Source organism: Mastomys coucha, unplaced genomic scaffold (genome assembly GCF_008632895.1).
Source record: "Mastomys coucha isolate ucsf_1 unplaced genomic scaffold, UCSF_Mcou_1 pScaffold1, whole genome shotgun sequence".
Classification (NCBI taxonomy): domain Eukaryota; kingdom Metazoa; phylum Chordata; class Mammalia; order Rodentia; family Muridae; genus Mastomys; species Mastomys coucha.
This window is the reverse complement of record NW_022196891.1, coordinates 54,023,373-54,050,038: the sequence shown is the minus strand read 5'-3', so window position 1 is coordinate 54,050,038 and position 26,666 is coordinate 54,023,373. Positions and strand designations below refer to the sequence as shown.

The window sequence follows — 26,666 nt, the reverse complement described above, 5'->3', positions numbered from 1 at the left end:
CGTGGTTAGGTGTTTTCTTTTAAGGTAAAGTTCAATCAATGGGATAGGGGAATAATAAATACATTTAGAATCATAATTCAAATATATTTTAAAAATTGGTATACTGGCGATTTTGTTTTATGATATCAGTACCGTATTGCTTTTGTCATTACATACCGTGCATCAGATTTTGATATTAACATATCATGACTGTCAAGAAATTACCTTGTTTTTATGCATTTTGCATTTAAGTAACGAGGGTGTTTGTTGTGCATTTTAAAAGTGATACGTTTTGTACTTCGCATCCTAAATTATTAGAGGAAAATCATTACAAGCATAAATTCAATTTAAATTTTTATTTTAAAGTTTTATTTACTGGAAAAACATTTTCTAGTGGCAAAACTAGAGATTTTTTTCTAGTTTCCTGTCTGTATTTTCATAAATAAAATGCATTAATTGGCTGAAATCTTAAAATAATTTTTTTCAGTGGAAGTTAGAACAGTCATATTTTTTAAATAAATCATTAAGTATCTTGAACATGTATTTGGATTTGATTCAAAATAAAGCTAAAATTTGTTTTACATTGTGGCAAATATACATTCAGTCGATATAAATTTTAAAATAACAAGGATTTGCATAATCTTTTGTAGCACATTGAAGGAAATTGGAATAGTAGTAAAATGTATTTTACAAACTGTACCTGTAAAAATAAGTTGTGCAAAGTAACATGTAATGTTTAGATTTGGGGACCTAGAAGTGAAGTTCTGTGTCATTTACTTGAGATGTCAGTCGATGGGCTTGATCATCATCTGCACTGCCCTCAAGGAGTAAGAGCCACCTCTGTATTCAGCCCAGAAAATGCCATCTTGGTGCTTGCTTCTGTAATGACCGCCTCGGTACCATACTCCGTTGAGGTTAGAGTGTGCACAGGCATTGTACCACCAGCCTCCTTTATGGAAGTGGGCACAGTTTCCTGCAGGAGAAATAGTGACAGTGACATGGACGGCCTTCTGTGCGTGGCACTTGCAAATAAACTGTCATGCGTATGTGCTTCGCTTGGAGCGGTTTGAGTGGCCGACTCCAGTGGGGTTTCTCTTGCTTTTCTTCTCACTACTCACTTTACTAGAATTACTGTATTCATTTTACTCTCTGCCTACTTAACATTTAAATAATTTCATTTTCTTCAAAGTAGAGTAAATAAATACAATATTTGTGTGTAAGAAATATATCGAGGAAGACAAAGGCGAAATGGACAGGATTGACTAAGGAAGATGGTAGAGCATGAAAGAAAATTGAAGTCTAAAAATAGCTCAACTAGTAATTAAATGAGTTTGTAAACAGAAAGGTAGGTTTCCAGTCCTATCTCTCTCCTCCGTCTTTTGCCAGTGGGAAGTAAGTTAAAATAGTGCCCATTGTGCTACTTGGTAAGGCAATAGCTGAATACAAAATTAAGTCAGTATTCATGGTAGGTATCTCTTTATAAGTATAGCAACATATTTTTAAAAAGCAGAAGTATAGTAGATTAAGTTTACAAGTATATACATGGTCTAATTATGTTATGAAACTATTTCTCCTCCTACTCAAGCAGTTTTACTACCATTGTGCTGCATTTCACAGTCTCTTCTGTTCCCATCTAAGACGTACTCTTAAGACCATGTGGCTAAATGGTTTACCTCTTCCAGTCTCGTAGCCTTTGTTGAGATGTTGCCCTCTCATAAGAACCTTTTCTGGACAACAGCACCCACCCAAGGGACTGATACCCGCCATATTCTGTAGGATTGTTAGTGTTATTGCCCATTTGACCTAATCTGGGAATTGTGTAGGTTAGGGTGGCCTACAGTCGTGTTCTTGGGGGATTATCTTGATTAAGTTAACTGAGGTAGGAAGGTCTGCCTGCTGCTGGAGGTATCATCCCTTAGGCAAAAGTTTCTCAACTGAATAAGAATGCAAAAAGCAAGCTAAGCCACTAGCATTATACCTTTATTGCTCTGTGCTCCTGACTGGGTGTGATGTCACCAAACCCCTCAAGCTCTTGCTGCCAGGACTTCCTTGCTCTGAGGAACTGCAGCTTGGAGCTGTGAGCTGAAATGAGCCCCTTTAGCCTCTCTTGCCCCTTACATTGCTTTTCTCAGTTTTATCACAGCAGCAGAAAAAAGAACTAAGAAATGTTACTTGGTTTCATTTTTCTAACAATATTTATCTCTACCTAATAAAACATTTTTTCTCCTCTTGAAGGGAACCTCCAAAGGGCAAAAATTTAGTTCTCCACTGAGTCTCCAGCATCTACAGTTTCTGACATGTTAGGTGTCCAGCTAGTATACAAATGTTAGTCAGAGTTTCATTTCCAAGTGGATGTAGGTTGGTTTTGTTTGGCGTTCCCCAGAACTTGTTTTCCCCAAAGGACATTAAAGTTGCCTTAGCGATCCTAAAAACCAGATTATATTATATTCCCTACCTTTTTGAGATTGGGAGCATTTAATACACTTTATTAGCTTGGGTCTAGTTAATGCACAGAACATGTTGAATGCACAGCCGTGCTTATCTGCTTTACCTGTATACATGTCTTTATCTCTGTCCAGCGTGGTGAATTGTTTACCATTATGCCACATCATAGAATCCCCAGCGTTCCCCTGGTACGTCCCCAGGCGCAGTCTGTAGTAGTCACTTTCGGGCTCCAGCCGAAAGCTGCTGTATTCTGCATAGACCTTCTTCTCACTCCAATCTTCCAGTTCAATCATCAGCTTATAATTGTCTTGATTACTGAGCTTGTAGATATTGTCCAGTCCAAGCCAGTACTCTCCATCAATGTTTCCAAACCCTTTCTGTCAACACAGACACATGAACATATAGGTAAGTTTAGATGGTAAATGTTGCTACAGCAACAAAGGAAGTTTAAATATTGAGCAGAGTGAGGATTCAAGTGTCAATTCAAGGTGATATGATTCCATGGTAGACAGCCTTATTTCTATTAGTACGCTTTGGTCCCACATTGACACTTTCTTTTGCTTTGCTTTATTTTAATGTCACTATTAATTTTTGTAGCTTCAAATGCTACAGAGAAGAGTAAAGGCAAAAGACAATAAAATTTATTGATAGTTACTAAAAACATTGAACTGCCTTCAGAGAGCTGTGTTCCTGATCACACCCTCATCCAAAGATGTGTGTTCTGAGAGCATATACTGTACCCATGTTAGGCAGATAGGTATCTAAGATCGTGACCATTGTTCAATCAAAATGATACTGTGCATGTCTTTAATTTTATTATAAGTAAAATAAGTATTATAGTAATCTCTACAGTTCACCCTGTGAAAGTTGTAAATTACTGTCTGAAAGAAGTGGACTGAAGTATTTACTAAGCATTTGACATTGGACATTCTAGCAGAAGAGATTTAGTAAACTTCATCCTAGCACTGAGAGTTTGTCTTCACAAGGAGTGTGAGGAAGTCGCCCCACTCCTAATTTGTGGACGTCACGTGTTTAGAATTTCTGGATATATTAACGTTTTATTCTTAACTGCCAGAAAAATATCAGCAAAGAATGAGTAAGCACATGGTCACTTCACAGTTTTGAACACCGAGGTTACTCTCTAGAAAATCTATTCTCTCTTCTCTGCTGTCCTTAATTGATGATCTGTACATGTAAATCTCACTCACAAGTTACCACATAGACGTCAGAATTACCAGTAGACCAGTTGTTACTTCCTCAAACTGATATCATATGATCTGGTTCTTTCTGGAAATCTAGTTGTGTTCATAGCAGTACAGTACATGTCATGATACAAACTTAAAGCATGGCCACTAAAAGTGATTAGTTCAAGAGAAGGGGTCATTTGTTTAGAGTTGTATACTTTGTTATTGCTTAAATACCACACAAATCATAAACGAAAAAGCGGTTGCATTATAAAGTGGAATTGGAGGGCTGGTAAGATGGCTCAGTGGTTAAGAGCATTTGCTGGGTTTAATTCCCAGTACCCACATGGCAGCTCACTGTCCCCTGTAATTCCAATTCTAAGGGATCTGACATCCTGTTCTGGCTTCCATGATGTGCATACATAAATGCAGGCAAAACAGACTCATACAAGTAAATAAATAGATTTAAAAATTTGAAAATAGAGTTGAATTATCTTTGTAAAATATGCATGTAGGTGTAAGTTATCCAGACTCAAAAGAAAAAATTAAAGGATAATTTTAGTTTTCACATTTTAACTTTGGCTATTTAACTAGAGAATAATAAACCTTTTGCTAAACGATGAAAATCAAATGGATAGTTATTTTTTTAGCATGTCTCACTTACTGCCTGGGATGGTCACTATGGGAAGACCTATTCAGGTCTACCTTCCCTGGTAGGGTACTTGCTCATTTACCTTATAATTTTCCCAGTTTCTGAAGAAGTTGACAGAACCATCTGTTCTTTTCTGAATAACAGTCCAACCCCCAGGATCCAAACTGTTCTCACACCATAACTGCATCAGACCATTGCTGTTTTCAGGTTTAATCATGTAAATTCCACTGGCCGAGTGTCCAGCTTCTTTTGCTTGCTGACAGTCTTTGAATGGTCCTGTAATTTAAATATTGATTTTTGAGAAATGTACAAGATAGGTATTGTTTCTTAAATCAGTATTCTTACCTTCACTTGTTTCTTTACAGATAACCACATTTTATCTGCTGTGTGCATAATGCTGCATAAAGTTGCAGAAACTAATTAAATATATACTAAAGTTAAAGGAAAGGGTGACATCGGGCTCACTACTCAAAGCATTAGCTTGTTTTATCTCCCACTCTTCTTTGCTTTGTATACTGTAAATGTGCACTTGTAAAACTCAGTGTGGTGTATTGATTCTTCTTTAACACATGTTTCCTGAAGCTATGGTCTTTATTCTAGCACCAGTTTAGCCTCTGCTGCTTCAGTTGTCTTCCTTAAAGTGTCTTCTTCTGATCTTTGCTGTAGTATATACTGTGCTGAATGACCCCATTCTTACAAGTTTTACTTTTTTCATACACATTTGCAAAATGCTGTGGGATTGACCTGCTGGTATTTACAGAAGTATTTTCCTGGTGCCAGGTGTACAGGTCTGAACTCTTATTTCGAGGGAACTCACAAAGTCGGTGTGTTCAGTGGCAACCTGGTGAGTTCTGACAGTAGTAAGCTTTGTGTTCATTCATTTACTCATTCATTGCTGAGAAGCTCTGAAATAAAGAAAGTAGGGGCTGGAGAGATGGCTCAGCATTTAAGAGCACTGACTGCTCTTCCCAAGGTTCTGAGTTCAGTTCCCAGCAACCACATGGTGGCTCTCAACCATCTGTAATTCGATCCGGTGCCCTCTTCCGTTGTGGGAGCATACATACACGCATACAGAACATTGTATATATAACAGATAAATCTTTAAAAAAAAAAAAAGAAAAGAAAGTAGAATCCCCCAAATTTTAAAGTCTTAACTTTCTCTCATATCCATAAAGAATACTTGTCGGCCAGGTGTTAAGCACCACAAACTTTTAATCCCAGAACTCGGAGGCTAAGGCCAGATGATCACTCCAAGTGTATGGTCAGCTTGGATACATAGTGAGTTCCAGACCAGCCTGGTCTTAATACTAGAAAAAATGTAGGGATGTTGGTCCAAATGTCTTCCTAAAATACTGAATGAGTTGTAGCTAATAGTGATTTTCTTATCAGAGCTGCCCAGTGACCCATGACAGCTTTCCTGTTCCAGAGATAATAGCTAGTTAAGGTCACATGACAGGTGGTAGGTAGTTAAGGTCACATGACAGGTGGTAGGTAGTTAAGATCACATGACAGGTGGTAGCTAGTTATGGTCACATGACAGGTGGTTGGTAGGTAGTTAAGATTACATGACAGGTGGTAGCTAGTTAAGATCACATGACAGGTGGTAGCTAGTTAAGGTCACATGACAGGTGGTAGCTAGTTAAGGTCACATGACAGGTGGTAGCTAGTTAAGATCACATGACAGGTGGTAGCTAGTTAAGGTCACATGACAGGTGGTAGGTAGTTAAGATTACATGACAGGTGGTAGCTAGTTAAGGTCACATGACAGGTGGTAGCTAGTTAAGGTCACATGACAGGTGGTAGCTAGTTAAGATTACATGACAGGTGGTAGCTAGTTAAGATTACATGACAGGTGGTAGCTAGTTAAGGTTACAAGACAGGTGGTAGCTAGTTAAGATCACATGACAGGTGGTAGGTAGTTAAGGTCACGTAACAGGTGGTGGGTAGTTAAGATTACATGACAGGTGGTAGCTAGTTAAGGTCACATGACAGGTGGTAGGTAGTTAAGGTCACGTAACAGGTGGTGGGTAGTTAAGGTCACATGACAGGTGGTAGGTAGTGAAGGTCATAAGGTCATATGACAGGTGGTATGTAGTTAAGGTCACATGACAGGTAGTAAGCCCTCCTTCATGCTCACTTCTGCTCCCAGGTAAATGTTCTGAATTTCTGCGCGCTGTTTGCTCTTTATTTCTTAGTATTCGCCAGGCTGTATTTTCAATTTTTTTTATTCTACAAAAAATAAAAAAAAAATCAGAAGATAGCCTGCAGGGGCAGATTCTCTCCTTCCATCAGGTAGGTCCTGGGGATTGAACTCGGGTTTTCAAGTTTGGTGGTAGGATCTTATCCCCTGGACATTCTATATTTAGCCAGCTAAGATTTTTCAACTTCTTAAAAATGAAAAAAAACCAAACAAACAAACCCATGATGGTAAATCATTTGTAGGGTCTGATTTGTACATTGTGAGACCTAGAGAAAATACTGTCTAGTTCTACTGAACATCCTTGAGTTTCATACTACACCAGTGTTCAAGATTTTTATTTTAAAAATTATGGCTCAGAAGAAAAGAATTATGCTAAATATAGATATATTTGAACAAGAGAGTTTTAAAGCCATTCATCAAAAACTTTTATTGAATATTTTCTGATGTGTAATTTTTAATTATCTGAGAATAGTTTAGTCAGAGTTCTTAAAAGAATTTCTTCTGTTCTATAATTTTAATAGGATTGCTGAAGTTTTGAGAAGTGTTCCATATATTGTGCTAATAACATAGTGTTGTCCCCATTGGATCTTACTAAGATAAATTAATTTTATTATTTGTGTCTGTCATTGGAGGAGACTTGGGAAATGTGAACTCTTCCTACTGGATTATTTGTGTCTGTCATTGGAGGAGACTTGGGGAATGTGAGCTCTTCCTACTGGATTATTTGTGTCTGTCATTGGAGGAGACTTGGGGAATGTGAACTCTTCCTACTGGATTATTTGTGTCTGTCATTGGAGGAGACTTCGGGAATGTGAGCTCTTCCTACTGGATTATTTGTGTCTGTCATTGGAGGAGACTTGGGGAATGTGAGCTCTTCCTACTGGATTATTTGTGTCTGTCATTGGAGGAGACTTGGGGAATGTGAGCTCTTCCTACTGGATTGCCCCTTGAGGATGGAAACACTGTGCTCTTCTGACTTCATGGCTCCATGTTTCAGCTGGGCATCAGCCAAGTTTGTTAGCTAAATGAATCAGTCTTTTAATTTTAAATCCAAGGAAATGGAAAGCTATATGTAAAAATTGAGTGAGTCAGAGTCTCTACTCCATTTTTTTATATTTCATATACAGCTTTTCCAAAATTTTAAAATATCAATGTCCATCTGTACTATAAATTACTGGTAAAAATATAACCTGGAAAATGGCATCTTTTAAAAGTAACATTAGGGGGCTGGAGAGATATAGCTCAGCACTGACTGCTCTTCCAGAGGTTCAACTCCCAGGAACCACATGGCGGCTCACAGCCATCTGTAATGGGATCTGATGCCCTCTTCTGGTGTGTCTGAAGATAGCTACAGTGTACTCATATACATAAAATAAATAAATCTTTTTTTAAAAAAGGTAACATTAGGTATTGTGGGTTTTTTTCTCTTAGTTTCATTGGCTCATTTTTTCTCTTTTGAGATTTCCTTATTTTTGTGTCTATTATGAAGGCCTCCAGAATAATTGCTTATATATATATATATATATATATATATATATATATATATATATGAAAATTCTTGGTTTTTGCATTCCCTAGTTTGCTAAAGTTGTTTTTCATTTGAGATGGGATCTCACGCTGTAGCCCAAGTTGGCCTGACTGGTGGTGTAGTACAAGCTTGTCTTTAAAATGGCAGTCGCCCTGTCTCAGTCTCCCAAATGCTGGAAGTATAGCCCTTTTTGCTGTAACTGGTTCAGTGGTTTGGGTTTTTTTCCAAGTCATGAGTGGATTCCAGAGTTCTCAGTTGAAGTATGCAAAGGTTTCTTTTCCTTTTTCCTTTTTTTTTTTTTTTTAATTTATTTATTTATTTTTTTTATTTTTGAGTCAGACTTTGATCTGCAGATCCTGTGCCTCAGCATCCCAAGTGCTGGGATTGTGGTGTGTACACTGTGCTTTTCGCTGCTTAGAGCTTCCCACACAGTGCTTGACAGAACCATCATCACCAGGGACTGTCAGTCCCCTTTTCCTCTCTTGTCCCTAATGCTCATGTGCAGAAGTAATGCACTAGCCAGGCAGTGGTGGCGCATGCCTTTAATCCCAGCACTTGGGAGGCAGAGGCAGGCAGATTTCTGAGTTTGAGGCCAGCCTGGTCTACAGAGTGGGTTCCAGGACAGCCAGGGCTACACAGAGAAACCCTGTCTCAAAAAACCAAAAAAAAAAAAAAAAAGTAGCAATGTACTAAGTATCTTCACTACTTTATTTAGTACGTATGTGCTCATTGAGCTTTTTAGTATGGTTAGTTGAAGGTTATGATACAGTCATTATAGTCATTTCTGTCACAGAGAAATAAAACATTACTGAACAACCAAGTTGTGAAAATTCATACACTAAAAATAACGGCTGCTTTTAGCCAGTAACATACTTTACATTCTGCTGTGTTCCATGCAACACAAAACATTATGGGGAAACCCCCTCAGATACTGATGCCCCCTTTTCTTTCCCTTAGTCACATAAGAATAATTTCACATTGCAGAGCATGTGTCATAGTCTGGCAGAGAAGAATTCTTACATTTTAGGTAGGGTGAATGTAATGCTATAATATGTCGCATGTGGGAGAGCAGTGGAGAGGAAAATGAAGTGGCTCCGGGTCCCACCCTCCCCACCCTCTGGCTGGCTTCTCTGTGTGTCATGTGATGCATGAATAAGTAAGCAGAATGCACCGATAGAACCCTCTCTGTGTTAGGCGTGCAGAATTAGAGCTCATTGGGGACTCAGATACTAAAGAATTTCTGATGGTGCCCATTTCAGAATGTCTTTGGTTTATATTGTCATTTAAGAACCTTTTCTGCAGGGTGGAGAGAAGGCTCAGACTGTAGCTTTCCTTCTGTAAAGTGTGAGGGCTGAGTCTGGATCCCAGCATTCACATAAAAGCCGGACAATGTCTGCAATTTCAGCACTGGCTTGGGGGTCAGAGACAGGAAATCCCAGGCACATCACCCAAATGAAGGAACTTCAAATTCAGTGAAAGACCCTCCTGTCCCAAAAAAGGGATCTGAATCTAGTGCAGGCTAGACTAGTTTCCAAGTCCAGAGATAGATAAAGAACCTTGAGGTTAAGTGGGAGGTGAGAGAAGCAATAAGAAAAGGTTAGTTCCGACACAGCGTGGCTAAGCATTCTAATGAGGTTTCAGGCAGAACACATAAGAGAGAGAATTAAGAGCTGAGATTGAGCAAGAGTTTGCTGTCTTCCTGTCTAAGCTCAGTATAGTGAATCCAAAGGTAGGCCATCAGGAGTTGAGGGGCCTCATCTAAGCCACACGTGGGCTGCATGCTGAAGTGTGTTTGGTCTTACACAGCTGTTGCCCATTTCCTATGTCTGAAATATAAACGACAGGATGATATTTATAGCCTGTCAGGTGGGCCAGAGGCCACCTCACTCGTGCTTGATGGTTTTACTTAAAAACAGTCATAGTGGGTTTCTAAAGTTAGCCACATTGTGTTCCTGAGTTGCTACTTTTAGGGAAGTTAGGGTGTCTGAGGAGCATATTTTATTTTATTGTAAATTATTATTTTAAGGCCTGGTACTACTTAATGACATGTGAGGTGCTTTGTGGGCAGTATACATAAATGCTGCTCCTGTCTAGTAGGTTCCATTTCTGTGATTTGGAACTAAACTCTGCTTGTTGAAACCTTACTACCTGCACTCAGATTTTAGATTTGGAGGCCATGTAAAGATTCTATATTAGCCTGATTTTGTTAAACCTGTATTTGTTAAATACCAGAGAACTATTTTTATTTTCTGCTACTTAACATGTATTTAGGTGTTTAGATAAATTGAAGACTTCTAGGTTATCTGAGTCCAGTTTTCATTTGATAAAACTTCCAATACAGGCAAATTTAAGTTTATTTTCAGCTTCACTAATTTATCCAATTTTAGACAGTGGACCTTATATTTACATTTCAGGTATCTGTGAGGCTTACAAAACCTCAGGAAATTTTAGTTCAAATTATTATGTGGAAGACATGGATAAAATTAGCAATGCCTTTTCTCTTCTTTAGAAAAGACAGTAATATTAAAACTCAGCTTTTGGGTTACCATCAGCTCATGTATAACGTTTATCTTGGCAGAAACATTTTTTTTTTCATGCCTTTTAAAATTTTTGCTCTAGAATTAGATGATAGTTGTTATAGTTTGTTTTTGTTTGTTTGTTGTTTTGTTGTTTTTCAAGACAGGGTTTCTCTGTATAGCCCTGGCTGTCCTGGAACTCACTCTGTAGACCAGGCTGGCCTCAAACTCAGAAATCTGCCTACCTCTGCCTCCCAAGTGCTGGGATTAAAGGCATGTGCCACCACCGCCTGGCTTGTAGTTTTGGTTTTTTTTTTAATAGAAACTAACTTCTTTCTCTGGATCATATTTAACAAAAATTCTTAAAACTACTAGAAGAAACTTACCAGCTTTATTTTTGAAAATCCAAATTTACTTTGCTGCTTTGCATATTATCAGATAAGCTTACTACCTCTGGTTCAGAAATTTGGTGCTGCAAAGGGTATACACAGACAGTACCTCCTCTATAATCTTTATAGACTTTATAAATAATATAATATACATATTAATGTATATAATTATATAATATAATCTTTTAAGACTTTATCTTGAGTGTAGAACCTTTTTCTTAGCTGCAGTAATCTTGAAATAGGATTCATTCATCTCCTATGGTACACATTTTAAGTCTTCTCAAAGCAGAAAACTAGATTCTGTGGGTGAATTTGACTCTTTCTCTGTACCTCATGTAAGTGGAGTCATAGTTTTTGTGCCAGCTTTTGACTCCAGCTTAATACCTTTTTAGGTAGTATGGATTGTGTGTCTTCTGTCATGCATATAGAGACTCTAGAATGACTGCTTACCTGTACAACACTGCAGTGAGTCACTTGGTGCTAGAGCATGTATGAGCATATTAGCCACCTATGTCAGAGCATGTGTGTGCACAGTAGCCGTGTCTGTCAGCGTGTGTAAGCACAGTAGCCACCTACGTTAGAGTGTGGGTAAGTACAGTAGCTGTCTATGTCAGAGCATGTGTAAACACAGTAGCTGTCTTTGTCACAGTACACATAAGCATAGTACCCATTTATGTTAATCTTTCTATGACAGTCTCTGAACAGTATGAGACACTTTCCCTAGAGTTGTAAAAATCGTTTTAAGCTATTATATAAAGAGATAAAGTAGTAGGCTTATTAGTTGTTGTGTGTAATGATGCCTGTTTGTTAGGCGTCAGGGTTAGGACTGGAAAGCAGTTACAGGCACGTGGTCCACTCAGCACTGTTCTTACACAAGACACGTAAAACAGGCAAAGTTGTCGAGTTTCTGCGTGAGGGAATGCTACTTGTTATGGTGCAGCGGGTTGTGTCACTTTGCTTATAGAGTAAAACAAGCATCAGTGCTTCCTTAATACTGAAGGGTCAGCTCTGTGCCTTAATTTTTACATTAAAGATTGATTTCTTAGGACTACTGTGTGCACCATTGTAAAGTGAAGTAAACTTTAGGGGATTGAGTATGCCATATCCCTGGCATGCGTTTAATTGTATGAATTTTCTTGTACTGATGCTCAATCTATGAAAAAACTAGAACTTATGTTTTCATTCTGTAAAGCATTTTCTTGGTTTGTTATAAATAAATACATGTCTTCAATTCTGCTAAAATTAATGATGCCACTGACTTAAATTTCAAATCTACTTAAAAACTCCCAGCAGTTGTTTCTACACTTCTATAATTGTACCTACCATAGCTTAATAAAAGGCATTGGAGTTATCTTTATCTATAAATTCTATAGGAACTACTATACTGAAAAATCATGTCTTAAAAACTTAATAAAATATAGGTTTGAAATGAACGGGAAAGTTTTTTTTTTCCTTTCTAAGTCCACTGGACAATTTTGTACATGTCTTTGAAAAAAAGGGGGGGGGGCTTGAGATGCTAATTGACCTTAACTAACACTTGCTGTTCTTAACACTTGTTTTTCATGAAGGTCTCTAGACTGACCATGTTAAGAGGCTCTGTGTTATCAAGTTCTGTAATGTTTCAGCACCTACAGTTGAAATACAGGATCCTTCTGCCAGAAAGGAGCTTATGTGTTAGAATGCATTTCACTTAGATGGACTGTGGGTGTAAAGGTGACATAATTTAATAAATGTATGTGTTACAGTAGAGCAATTTGTGGATATAAACAACTACTTCAGGCCTGTGAGGTCAACAAGAGCTTAAGGAGGACCTTCTGTTTACATCATGTATTCATTCATTCATTTGATCTCATCCTTATCATTTGAATGGACACAAGTTGTAAAGTTATTAGAAAGAATAAAGTGGATTTGCTTTGTTGGAACAAGTTTTTATGAAGGAAGCATATGAAGACTTTCTTGTGGTGAAATTTCGGGATTTTGTTTTTTTGTAAAACACAGAAATATTATGAGAATGTTTTCATTTTAATCCCAGCTGTGGGGATATGGGTCTGCTCTAGCAGAATCATGGTTTTGCCAGTTGCAGATAGTTTCTGCAGTTGTGACATTTGGAATTCTGGGGGGTAGGGGGAAATAATATAAATGCTAGGGCCCCTAGAGATGAGGTGCCTGGTTAATCATTGGTTGTTGTTGGTCAAAGTTTGTTGAGTAGTCGTGCACAAAGAAGAAACAAGAAGAAGAAAGTAGATATCCTGAGGGCTAAGATCAAATGTGCCCTAAGGAACTTGACAGCCTAAGCAGCGGGAAATAGTCTGATCCCTGGCTTTATTTAGGACCCCCTTCCTTTCCTCTTTATCCCCTTTCTCTCTTATCTAGTGTTAAGTGGGGACGGGTGGCAGGAAGAAGAGCCTGTAACGTAGCGAAGGACAGCTACACTTTTTTTTTTCTTCGAGACAGGGTTTCTCTACACTTTCTTTTTTTGCAGAAAATTGATGAGCAAAAGTATGGTGTTTACAAAGGAGGCTCAGTGCCAGTGTGGAGTGTGTTGTGAGGGAATAGCTGTTGGAAGCGGTTAGCAAGCAGGTACACGTTCTCGGTAGGAAGCAGCAGCATTTGGTGTCAGACACTGCTGTACTCCCATTGGAGATGAGGAAAGGAAGGCACGGCACGGTGCGTGTGACACTCACTCTCCTCCAGCTTCTCTGTGGGTTATCTGGAGCTAATTACCTGTTTTGTCTCTGAATGCTTAAAAAGGGGATGTGAGTAGAATTCAGGAGACCCTGTTTATGGGACAGGTGAGAATCAAATAGATAAGTCTGTAAGTTTTACTTAGAGAAATTGATCTTAAAAATATAATCTTCAGCTGGGCGGTGGTGACACACGCCTTTAATCCCAGCACTTGGGAGGCAGAGGTAGGCAATTTCTGAGTTCGAGGCCAGCCTGGTCTACAGAGTGAGTTCCAGGATAGCCAGGGCTACACAGAGAAACCCTGTCTCGAAAAACAAAAACAAACAAATTATACACACACACACACAAACATACAAAATCTTCAGAAAACAAAGTGGTTTTTAAAGGTTAAACAAATATTGATAACCATATTTATAAGAGGATAAAAGCAGCAACCAAAATGTTAACTGTTTATTTCTGCTTCTTAGGCTATTGAGCATTTTTTAAAAGATGGATGGTATTTTCTAGATTTTGTTAAATAAATATGTATTTGTTTTGAGACAATTTCTCTTGGCAGCCCAGAGGACCTCGCTGTTAGGAACTCTGCACTGCCCTCTGAGCCCATGCTGTAGTTGAAGGAATGCACACCCAAGCCTGCACTGTTTGTGTCATGATAATTGCTTCTATAAGGAAATGTTGGTGAGAAGATGATTGCTTTAGGGCTTACTTACTTACTCTTCAAATATGATGAACACAATATGCCAAACCTGGTCCAGCAGGAAGGGAAACTCCAGTGTAGTGTGGTACAGAAAACAGAAAAAAGAGAAAAGAAGGAAAGAAATAGCCTAGGATGTGGAGAAAGAACTATTCAGTGCTCACTGTTTGACTCTTGCAAGTCTTAGCATTAGTCTTTTTTTTTTTTTTTTTTTTTTTTTTTTTTTTTTGGTTTGGTTTGGTTTTTTCGAGACAGGGTTTCTCTGTGTAGCCCTGGCTGTCCTGGAACTCACTCTGGCCTGGAACTCAGAAATCCACCTGCCTCTGCCTCCCAAGTGCTGGGATTATAGGTGTGTGCCACCACTGCCCTACTTAGCATTAGTCTTGAAAGCCTTGAGGTGAGCCGTGATCACTCATTTTAGTAGAGGAACCCTTGGCACAGTCAAGCGTCTCCTACACCAGGAGTCAGAAAACCCTTGACATCCTGAGATGTGGGGGAGCTCTAAAACAGGGTCTGGAGGACAACTGCTGCAAACAGCCTTTTGCCATGGCTTCCTAGTGCTGCTTTTGTGTTCTGCCTTTTCATTTATGTAAATGAGTTTTATTTTTTTCCTGTGGGCATCTGAGGGGATGCCCTTCCTTCCTCCCCCCCTTAAGAAAGCAATGATGTATTTGGTTCGAGAGAGTGGCATGTGAGAGACAGTGGATACACATGTGATGGTTCTAAGTGAAACGTAGTACTCTGTTCACTGGTTGGTCAAAAATGGAATCCCCTTTTCTCTTGAGGTAGCAAAGGTAGGTTTTGAAGTTGGGAAGAACAAGAACCCAGGACCTGATCAGACTTAGAGCAGTGTAGGAAACATACCCTGAGTGGAGATAAGGACGCACCTTAGCAGGCTTGAACACAGGAGAGCAAAATGAGAAAAAGACTGCAAGAAGGCAAGAGGAAGTGGAAAGGATTCTGAAGGGCAGGGAGGGGTGGAGCTAGCTGCAGAGTGGGAAGTGGAAAGGGTTCTGAAGGGCGGGGAGGGGTGGAGCTAGCTGCAGAGTGGGAAGTGGAAATGGTTCTGAAGGGCGGGGAGAGGTGGAGCTAGCTGCAGAGTGGGAAGTGGAAAGGGTTCTGAAGGGCGGGGAGTGGGGTGTAGAGTGGCTTCCTTCAGTTAGTGTGTCAGTTCTCACTCTCATTGACAGCAGCCTCCACTGTAAGAATTTGGGTGGCAGAGTGCTTTTTTTCCCACAGGGGTGGGAGGTGGGGGTGGTGAGGAGTGACTCTAAGTATCTAGAAACTTACAGCAGGGAGAAAAGAGATGTTTTATATCAAGTCCTAACTTCACTTTAAAAAGTGAAATTTTTGATTGAACATGTATAATGACATCAGCACATAAGAACTAGGACTTACTAAGATAAGAGTATTGTTGCATGAATCATACAGCGCGCCAGCTTCATTCTTCCATTGACCAGTAAGCGGTAACTCACCTTCATTGATAAAAGTCACTGCTGGAATCTTGAAAGGGCTTTTTGTGGGAGCTGTTGGCAGATCAGGTGGTGGCATTCCGTCTCTGGGGTAACCTGGGTCCCTCTGTATCTCATTGCCTCCCAGCAGACTAGGGGTGTACTGGTGGCTGTTAGGACTGTGTCGTGGTACCACCTGGACAAGAGGAGGAGACACGTGGGGGTCTTGTCGGGAAAATATCCGCAAGCACTGCTCTTCCAGTACAGTGATCATCACAGACTGGTTATTGACAAGATCAGTCAAGGAAGCGTATTTCACCTCTAGCTCCCGGTACCTTGTTGCCATCTTCAGCATTTCTGTGGTGACATTGAGGACTTTGTTTTCCAGCTGAGAAAGCTCAAGAGAATTATCTCTTTTACGGATGATCTCATGTAGTAGCTGCATATAGAGTTGGGTGACTCTGGAGTTCATGTTCCGGCTTTCCTTTCTCAGCAGCTTCACCTCATTTACAATGTTCCCGTCTACGTCTACCACCAGCTGCAGGACATCAATCTCTCGTTTCTGCCTGGACAGCACGTCCTTCAGGTTCTCAAGGTCCATCCTGGTGATCATGTCCTTAATAGTGCCTGCATCCTGACCTTTGGTGTTGACACAGATTGGCCCTGTTAGTTTTTGTTCAGGTACCAAGAATGTATATGAACACTTCTTTGCTTCCTCTTTACCATCGGTGGCACGGGGATATCTCCTTTGGGTTATTTTTTTTACTTTGAATTGTCCGCCTTTGCAGTGACCACTGCCCAGTAGGAAGAGGAGCACACTTAGGGTCCAAACAAAAGCCTTCATTTTGAAATGAAATTCTATCACAGCGTCTTTTAGAAAGCAGTGAATGAAGAGGAAACAAAAGTAATTAATATGAGTTTACATACAAACCAAAATTACATTGAGATTCTGTCTTCTCCCTAGTAGAGTAGCTAATAGTAAAAAAAATATAACAAATGCTGGCAAGGATGAGTGTAGAGACACCTTTTATACACAGGTAGTGGGACTATAAGCTAGAATAGCCACTACAGGAATCCATATACAGGTCCTCAAGCAAGAACTAGAACTGTTATATGGCTGAGCTGTTCCTTCTATCTAAAGGCTCTAAGTCAGCACACTTCAGAGACACCTGCTCACACGTGTTTATTACAGCATTATCCACTCTAGCCACGGTATGCCTAGATGTCCATCAAGAAAAGAATTAAAATTTTATATATTACATACATATATATCATATTAAAGTATATATATATATTTATATATTACATGTGTACACAGTGCCTCAGCCATAAACAACAGAGTTAAGTCTTTTGCAGAATTGAAGTCATCTTACTAATAAAGTATAGACCAGGTCCCCAAAAGGCAAATATCTTATATTTTCTCTTTTATTTATGGAACCTAGGTTTTCTGTAGACATACATGACAATGACATGAAAACAGGGAATTATGAAAATAGATTATTTTGGGGAAGGTCTAAAGGAGAAAATGGAGTATGAATGTGGTCAAAATATACCAAATACTTGAACAAAAATACTGTGAAATCCAGTGAACATAAAGCTAGTCCTTTTTAGAGCCGTAATATAAAGGACTTCTGTGTTAATCACTTTTCTGCTCCTATGGTAACACACAGCCAGAAGCCACTTACTGGAGAAAGAATATGTCTTGGTTTACATTTCCAGAGGATAAGAATCTATCCTAGTGGGGAAGCGTGGCGGCAGGGACAGGAATTGAAAAGTCAGACCAGCAGAGACATGGAACTGGACATGGGATGGGTCTGTGAAACCTCAGGCCCAGCACCACTGATTCTTCCTCCATCGAGGCCACCAACAGTGCCACCAGCCGGGCTCCACATGTTTAAATACACAGGCCTATAGAGGATATTTCTCATTGAGACTACCACAGCATTTAAGGAAAACTGAGTGGTTTGTATTAGTAAATTAGATTTCACTTGAAGCCGTACACTCACTATTAGGTTCGTATCTTGACATTTGTTTAAAGATGAGACCCTCCTCTTGACTCTCTTGCAGCTGTCACCTGCCATCTTACTTAGACAAGCTTTTGATGTGTGCCCATGCTATGAAAGGCACACTGCAGGCCTTGGGGAGCCTTTAAGACCCCCAAGAAAGCTCACTGTCTCAAGACTGTGAAAATAGTACGTGATGTATATAAGATGTTAGTTAGAGCTTTGCCCGGTTATTACCACAGTCTCTACTTGATCTCACCACTCGGGCTTTTAGATTAGAATACTATAAAAGCAGTGCAATTGGTCTTCTGCAGTTAAGTACTGTGACATTTTTTTCAACCTACCAAGTCAGACATTCTAAGCCAATAGAAAGTAAACAGTTTTTGTACCATCTGCTTTTGAGACTAGAGACAGGTTTAAGAATGACAGGGTGCCCACAGTCATTGTGGGTAATTGTGTTTCCTGAACTGCAGTCATGTTTATGTTTAAAGCTTATGTGACTAAGTGGGTGTGTTCTGTTAAGAAAGTCTAGTGGGATGTATTTTAGTTAAAAAAAAAAAAAAAAAATCCTAATTTCAACAAGCATTACCAAATTGGATTTAAAAGGTCTTTTTGTACCCATGTGTGTACTAAGGGCCAAAGCCATACTAATGTTAGAAACAGGCCTAGAACTCCCTGACCCTTGGTCAGTATCTGTAGCCTCAACAGTTAACCAGCATGTGTGCTTGGACTGGGTCCTGGTGGCTGTGGCAAGCAAGAAGTACCTGTTCTTTAGAATTCCACACTGGAACTCTTTCCTCCTTTCTCTTTGGTTTACTCCCAGATGAGTAGTGCTGGGGAAAAAGTGGGCAAAGTGTGTTCCTATGCTCAGGTTCATGGCCAAGCTACCCCATAGCAGCTTAATGCCATCTGCTGTTTGCAAGGCTAGCAGAGGGTGCCCGAGGAGCCTGGCTGCCCTGGAATTCACTCTGTAGACCCGGCTGGCCTCAGCCCTTCTTTCTTGATCTAAGAGGTTGACCCCAAGTTGTTCGTGTGTAGGCCCGACAGCACAGCAGTAACAGTACTGAATACCTAGTAAATGCTCTTGGGAGGCGTTATCTATGAACATACTAAATTATTCTCATCAGAGCCCAATGAGGCAGATGATTCTGATCCTCATTTGTACAGGAAGTGGTGCCCTAAAGGTCATATCAGTAGCCACACAGCTGTTAAAAGGTAGAGCCAGAATTTGAACCCAGATCGTCTTCTGCCTGGGTTCATGTTTTTAAATTAACTGTTTCATCAAATGGCTCCGCTTTCTAAACTACATTCTGTCGGGGATGCATTCTCTGTAGCAGTATGAGGAAAAGAAATAGTATCACTTTCAAAGGAGAAGTCCCCGAGGCCCAAAACCACTCAGGTGGGATTCAGATACTAGACCTGGGACTTGTGTATTATAGTGTCTATAATAACAGAAGGCATCTTGGCATGTGCTGCGTGTAGCTTTCCCTGGCCTGTTCGTTTGTTGTGCAAAAGCATGTACAGGTCGTTGTATGCGGTCTAGCCCATTCTACACCCCGTGTTGCTGTCGTTTCTCTCTGCCCATGTGTGTTCTATCAGTTGGTGTTTATGTAATCTGACTTACAACCCTACACGCACACACACATACTTTTCTTAGTGAAACTTGCAGTGGCTGTGCAGACAGCTGCCACCTTCACTGGAAGGCGACGCTCCTTGGCTGCTGTTTCCAGGCTAGTGGAGTGTTTGAAGAAGAGAAATAATAAAAATAGCAAAGACTGGGAAGAGTTTGGGAGTTATGATACCATTTACTCAGAGCTTTCTGTAGCTGGCTGGTGCAAAGACACACACGCGAGAAAGTTGGCTCCTGTTCTGTGCTGTGCCTTCCGACACTAGGAAATACCTGAGGAGTCATTGTTTATCACAGAACATCTTTTACTCTCAAGAGTTACCTCTACTAAAACTGCTAACACACTTGGAGTTATATTTACAGGAAATTCCTGGAATTTAACTGAAAACAAACAAACAGAACAGTTAAATAAAATAAAAGCCATTAGCCTCTGGGCAGATTTATATCATTTCTCCTAACTTTCCTTGTAGCATTTTAATAATAGGACAGAAAGGAAGCATTAGGGTCATCAGGACTAAAAATATGAACTCAGAAAGAAGACTTGACTCATAAAATTATTTAAATACTTTCTAGAATGAAATAAGCAGCCGGGCAGTGGTGGCGCACGCCTTTAATCCCAGCACTTGGGAGGCAGAGGCAGGCGGATTTCTGAGTTCGAGGCCAGCCTGGTCTACAGAGTGAGTTCCAGGACAGCCAGGGCTACACAGAGAAACCCTGTCTCAAAAAAAAAAAAAAAAAAAAAAAACACAAGGAAGGAAGGAAACTACCAAGACAAGGGAACTTTTAAATTAAAAGCATATTTGGGGTTTTGGTCTGCTCTCCCTTGTGTCACTATGGTTTGTAAAGTCAATCATAAGATTTAAGGTGACATTAAAAGCTCCTTATGGTCGCAGTGTTTGTTCTTTGCTTCTTTATTACATCAGTGATGATCTCATTGTCTCTTAAATTGGAGTTAAGAGACACATCTTTAAGTAGTAGACTAGATATATCTTGTAAGCAGAGACTGACTTTTAAAATGTGTTTACTCTCACATTGTCTGAAAGTATTCCCTTATTTAATGTTTCCCACATATGCTCAGTGAAAGCCCCGTAAACCCGTGTCACCTCGTAAACCTTCATATTTATGTTAGGTTTTTCCTGGGTCTCAAGAGAATGTTAAAAATTAGTTACAGTACACTGAAGTTTGAACTGCGCCTTTGCCTGGTGGGTTTTAGAAAAGGGGGAAAAAAAGTTTGTGCAGTTATATTCATATTCTTAGTAATATTTCTCTTTACGTATTGCCAGCTATAAGGAGAATAAAAAAAAGCCTTGCCAGTTTTCTTCAGTGCCGACATTTTCTGAGTTCATGTGGTTAATCCTGGTGACCCTAACACTTCTCCATCCTGACCTTGAAGGAGGTTTTAATTGTTGTTTGTATCAATATTACTTTTCCAAATAATTTCCCATTTTAATCTGTTGCCGAAATGAAATTTCTGTTGTAGGAAACTCTTTAAAATGATTAATCATAACAAGAAATACCATAGATTAACAAAGACTCAGGAGAATTTTATTCCGTTGTAACTGAGATCCTGTTGCAAGCATTCAGCTGACCAGCTCTTAGCTTTGTTTTGTAGCCATGCTTTGAAAATCACAGTAGTTGGTGTACGAGTTTGCACACACACCATCATTCAGAAGAGAAACTCACCAGGCTCACAGTTGTTTTCTTTATCCTGCGTCCTTCCTGTGGAAGCCTGAGGCATTTAATGAGTCACTTGTGGAACTCTGTAGCGTCACTAGAGCACTGGTTTTTAGAACCCAGCATGTATGTCTCAATCTATAGTCACATTCTAGCTTGAACCTCAAATAACACATTGACCGTCATGAAACACTCGTGACTGTTTTTACAGAAAGATGCAAAACGAAACCTTCAGATACAAATCAGCAGCATCTTCTCCAGTTCCCTGGGAAATCTCATACGTTCTAGTACAAAGGACAATGATGCATTTGACATAGAATTTTGAATAAATCTAAGAGAAATATTAAAATACCTTTGTTGTCTGTTGGAAAAGGTGAATCCGTGAGCGTGCGTCCTTGCCTTTGCTCTCTGAGATCAGTGTAGAGTTTGTTGGGCTCTACTTCAGTGGTGACTGTGTTTTTTTTCCTCTGACCGGTGAATCCAAGCAGTAAGGAACTTCTTTTTACAGCATTAATGGACTGAGTTTTCTGGGCCACCTATGTAATTTGGGGCTATCTGTGGACTTCTAATGCAGCAGAGAAAGCGTTGTGCCTGTGTAGTCTGCTGCATGGAGACGAGCAGTAACCAGCCGCAGCTGACAGACTGTCCACACAGTCCGAAGAGTGATTCCCTCTCGTTCTTAGTAGACTCAAGTTCAGCCCACATATTACGTCATTAGAAAAGAGCTGGAGCCAGGAGAGGGGGTGGGAACCTCCTGCTTAGGATTTCCTCTCCATGGCCCTAAGTGAGGTTGGGGGAGCTGGATCAGCGGGAGGTTGAATAGCTCTGAACAAGGAGAGATTGTGTGCAGGTTGAAGGAAGGGCACCATCTGGAAACAGGCTATCATAGTTCAGCAGGCAATTATAAAATAAGCATTTTAGTCTGCCTGCCACAGAGCTTTTGAGTTGGAGAAGAAAAAAAAAAAAGAATTCCACTTTAGAAGTAGCTGCTGGCTGTAAGGAGCTAGCCTTTCCCAGGAAGCAGCCACCTAACAGTGCTATTCTGACAGCCTCTGGGACGCTTAAAGGTGTAAGGAATCGTGTAATGCTTCGTAAGAGAAAATTGCTTTTATAGCTTGGCCTTTAGTCCCAGCACTCGGAAGGCACAGGCAGTCAAATCCATATGAACTTGAGGCCAGCCTGGAATACACAGTGAGCTCCATCCAGGCCAGCCAGGGCCTGTAAGTGAGAACCTGACTCAAGAAACACACACACACACACACACACACACACACCTTGTTTTTATATGTAATCACCTAAAACAAGTGAAACTGGTGAATCTGGTGAAAAAAGTCTTAAATTCTGTGGTACATAATTAATGCTTTTTCTGCTCTTAGGTTCTGTGATAGGTAATACACTTGCCTATGGAATTAAGCCAGTCCTAGCTAGGGTCACTGTTGCTGTGAAGAAACTCCAGGACCAAAGACAACTTAGGAAGGAAAAGCTTTATTTGGCTTATACGTGTACATCACTGTTCAGCATCAAAGGAAGTCAGGACAGGAACTCAAACAGGGGAGGAACCTGGAGGCAGGAGCTGAGGCAGAGGCCATGGAGGAGTGCTGCTTACTGGCTTGCTCAGCCTGCTTTCATAGCACCCAGCCATAGGGACCACCAGCCCGTGGGTGACTGGGCCCTTTCACATCAGTCACTAATTAAGAAAATGTCTTCCAGGCTTGCCTTCAGCTGAATCTCATGGAAGCATATTCTCAGTTGGGGCTTCTTCCTCTAGCTTGTGTCAAGTTGACTTAAAACTAGCCAATACAATGCCATTTGTCAAAATAAGTCCTTGTTATTAGTTGATTGATATCATTTAAAAACAAACACAACCCTGGGTTAATTAAAAAAAAAAAAAAATGAAAGGACCTTTGACTCCCCATTGACTGTGAACTTAAGATGAATCCTCACTTCCTCTGCCCAGCCTTTTCTGCTATGAAAATAGATTCGGAAGAGCAAAAGAATAAGTGTTGAATAACTATTCTTTTTCATGCAACAAAGAAATATTTAGTAATTCAATAACTAAGGAAACCCAAATTTCAACATCTTCAATAGCTTGGCTTAGTGCTCAATGATAAGTAGTGTCTGGCTTTTTAACCCTTTCTCCAGAGCATCTTCTTGACTTCCTAGTTGCTGAATGATGCTTCTAAATGATGCTCTGGGGCTTCTGCTCCACATGCTGTTTGCTTTCACCCCTTTCTGCCTTAACTCGTTCAGTCGTCTTGTAGGACCTGTAGACTAGTAGGTTCACATCCTTTACTTACTGAACGAGGCTCTTACCACTTTCATAGAAGTATTTCTTAGAACTCTTCTGTCATATTTAAATATATAAGGGGCTGCAAACTATAAATAATAAATAAGTAAACTAGAATTTAAAAGAAAAATGTTGATGATTATTATTGTGTCGACAGCCTTGAGGGTCAACTAGACTGTACTGTTGCCATCTATTCTGGTTTTTGGTTTGGTTTGGGGGTTTTTTTGTTGTTGTTTTTATTTGTTTGTTTGGTTGGTTGGTTTTTGGTTTTTTGAGACACGGTTTCTCTGTGAAGCCCTGGCTGTCCAGGAACTCACTCTGTAGACCAGGCTAGCCTCGAACTCAGAAATCCTCCTGCCTCTGCCTCCCAAGTGCTGTTTTTAGAGAAAGCAAGTAATTCAAGTCTTCCCGGACCCTTTTCAGATTCACAGGAGCAGATAATAGTAGCTTCTAACCTCTAGTTTGTGTTCCACAGTCACTGAGTAGTGTTTTCATTCACTACTACTAGTCAGTTTGGATGAGAAGGGAGATGGTTCTTCTGAGCCTTTTAGTTTGAGAATTATTTAGCTTTCTTACTCTTAGCAATTTCTGTTACTAACCAACATTTTTCAAAAATTGGAGTGACAGAATTTAGGAACACAAAACACTTGATTTGGCTTGTTTCATGGAAAATTAAACATGGAGATGAGTTCTGTGCAAAATCCTGAAAAGCAGAACTAAGGAAATACTAAGAGTTCGCTGTAGAGTACAGTGTGATGGCAGGCAGTAGAGAGCAGGGACAGGGGCACCCAAGGATGAGAGTGAGGAAAGTTGAAAAAGGAACAGTCGAGGAGAGTGACGGGATTCACTGCTGCAAGGAGGGTGGACACTTAGCTCAGAGGTAGAATGCTTACCTAGCATGTGGAGGGAGGCTCTGGATCCAGCCCAGCACTGCACGAACAGTAGTGCAAGAAAATAAGCCGCTGCCAACTGATTAGGTAGTAGTTGAAGGCTAACTGAAATTTAAAGTGTTATAATGAGGAGATCTTGAATTGTGACCTTGGCTAAAAATAGTTTTCAGTACCTTGTTGTAGGTACTTTGTTTTGCTAATTTTAAGGCATCTGCATTTTGTGGTAAATACACCTAAGAATACTTCTTGTTTATACTTTATTTCAGCACTGTTTTCAACCTTTTGTGTATTGGTATGTAAAAGTGCACATCGTGATGCAAATGCAAGTCAGAACAAAGAACTCTAGGCGAGCTGAAACACTGTACTATTACATCCAGTTAAGAGTGAGAGAGAATCAAGGATGGCTTACTCAGGTTTAGCAAATTGAGAAAGTAGCATCAAAAGACTCATGATGCAGCCTGTCAGAAGCTGTTGGGTGCACCGGTGATGCCCTGGCATGATAACGTACAACTGCTGCCCAGCGGCTGGTCCTGTGCCTTGAAGGCCACTAGGAGCTGGTGGCAGAGCAAAGGTGAATGTTGGAGTTGCCCACAGTGAGGTCAACCCCAGTGCCCTGTAATGAATAGCCATGGTTTGTGGCTGCCCTGTGCCTTGGGTGTTGGTGTGCCTGTCACTCAGCGTTCCTGTCTTCAGTGCTCCTGCTGCTTGGACCTTAACAAGGAATACATAATCTGGAGATACGTGTATTTTGCATACAGTGAAAGGAACGCCTTTTGAAATCCAATCCTGGTAGAATGGGACTCCTAACACCCTGGGAACCGATTGACTATGGAGGACAGTTTATATCTTCTCAGGAGTTTTTCAGCTTCTCCAGTAATTCTCTAGGTGTGACATGCTGTTACCACAGAGGTTTGTATAAAGAAACAGACTCAAGCCAGCTGGGGTGGCACATCCCTGATCTCAGTATTATGGAGGCAGGTGAGTGTGAGGGCAGCCTAGTCCACCAGGTTCTTGGCCAGCTAGAGCTACTAAGATCCCCTCAGATGAGAGGAAAGACAAACAAACTCAAATCTGGTACACTGGTAAAGATCTTCTGGCTGTTTTTGATCAAGCCTGAGATTTCTGCCTTCTATTGCAGGTCTCTTTTAGATATATACCTTAGCAAATAACCTATCTTACACTGATTTAAAAAAAAAAAAAGACTCATAACATAGATAATGTGCACTTAAAAATAAACACTTTGTTCTTTACAAATTTTACCTTTTTTATGGCTAATACCAGTAATCATGATTCTTAAATATCTTTTTAATTTTGTATATAAAATATTTTTCACATTCCTAAGTTACTTGTTTTTCAAACAAAGCCATTATTGCCATTTTAAATAGAGCAGATACTGAGTCATGGACTTAATCAGCAGCAGAAACCACATACATTCAAGACAATGTACCAAATGCAGTGTTAGGTGAAGAATTAGAGTACGGTCCTCTGTAGGGTTAACTGTGTATAAAAGGTAGGCTGTCAGTCATCCTGTTACAGAAAGATGCAGAAGACTGCGTGTGGACCCTGCTTTATTAGTGATGGCACTGGGAAACATGTCTCATGAACGTGACAAAAAGTGGAAAAGCTAGGGCGCCGCTAGGCAATGATGTAATTGGTCCTAGTTTTACAGGTGTTAGGGTAATTCCAAGAATGCTGACGCTTTTTTGGCCAGTTAATGATCATAAATGCTGTCTGTCCTGTTTTGTTTTGTTTTTTAAATCTCTGGGTAGAAAAATACACATTTCTAGTCTCAAGGGCCTAAAGAAAGAAAGAAACACGTCTTTAACATTCTGAGTATAAATTGTCAAGTTGGTAGTTCTCTGGCGTCACTTTTGGTAAGAATGCTGGGTAGTGCAGGCTTGTTCTTGCCCAGATAGAGTGTCAGCAACATGTGGAGATGCATTTAGTACTAGATTTGACTGCTATTTCTAGTTCCTGGTACATTTGACACAAAACTATAAATGGCCGTACCTTAAATTCTGTTTCTTTCATGAGACGATAAATTACTAGCCTTGAATAAGAGTATGATACACAGCTGATAGTGTAGGAAGGCAGAGAGTTTTGTGTATGTTGGGCTGGTTTATACAGTAGGTGCTTTAACTTAAGACAGTCCAGTCCTTTAGTGTCAGTAAGTGACAGAGGTAATCCTGTGAAAGATGGTAAAAGCTGCCCTAGATGTGACCACCAGCGCTGAACCTTCAGTGGGGAGTGCACATGCTGTGTCTACCTGAGCTTTCATAAGCTAATTCAAGACAGTGACAGAAAAAGAAAACCCGCTGCAAAGGAGCAGTTTCTCTGAGTGACTGGAATCTCTCTTACTTAGGCTGGGATGGCGGCGCGAACCTCTGGTTCTCTTGAGGTGAATCCTTTGTTTCAGGCATTTGCATTCTTGTGTATGTCTCGGGTTTTTGTTTTTGTTTTTG

General features: G+C 40.1%; 2 protein-coding genes across 6 annotated transcripts in view; one reads left to right on the top strand and one right to left on the bottom strand.

The window, feature by feature from the left end:
* The window catches only part of Ralgps2 (Ral GEF with PH domain and SH3 binding motif 2), a 137,001-nt gene that overhangs the window by 85,998 nt on the left and 24,337 nt on the right, over positions 1–26,666 (top strand). The gene's annotated exons all lie outside the window — the stretch shown is intronic.
* Angptl1 (angiopoietin like 1) lies at positions 321–21,815 on the bottom strand. Its single transcript, XM_031385904.1, has 5 exons — positions 21,380–21,815; positions 15,748–16,593; positions 4,343–4,536; positions 2,531–2,801; positions 321–952 (listed from the first exon to the last, which is right to left on the bottom strand). The coding sequence occupies exons 2-5, from the start codon at positions 16,565–16,567 to the stop codon at positions 765–767; spliced, it is 1,473 nt and encodes a 490-aa protein (XP_031241764.1). The 5' UTR covers positions 16,568–16,593; positions 21,380–21,815; the 3' UTR covers positions 321–764.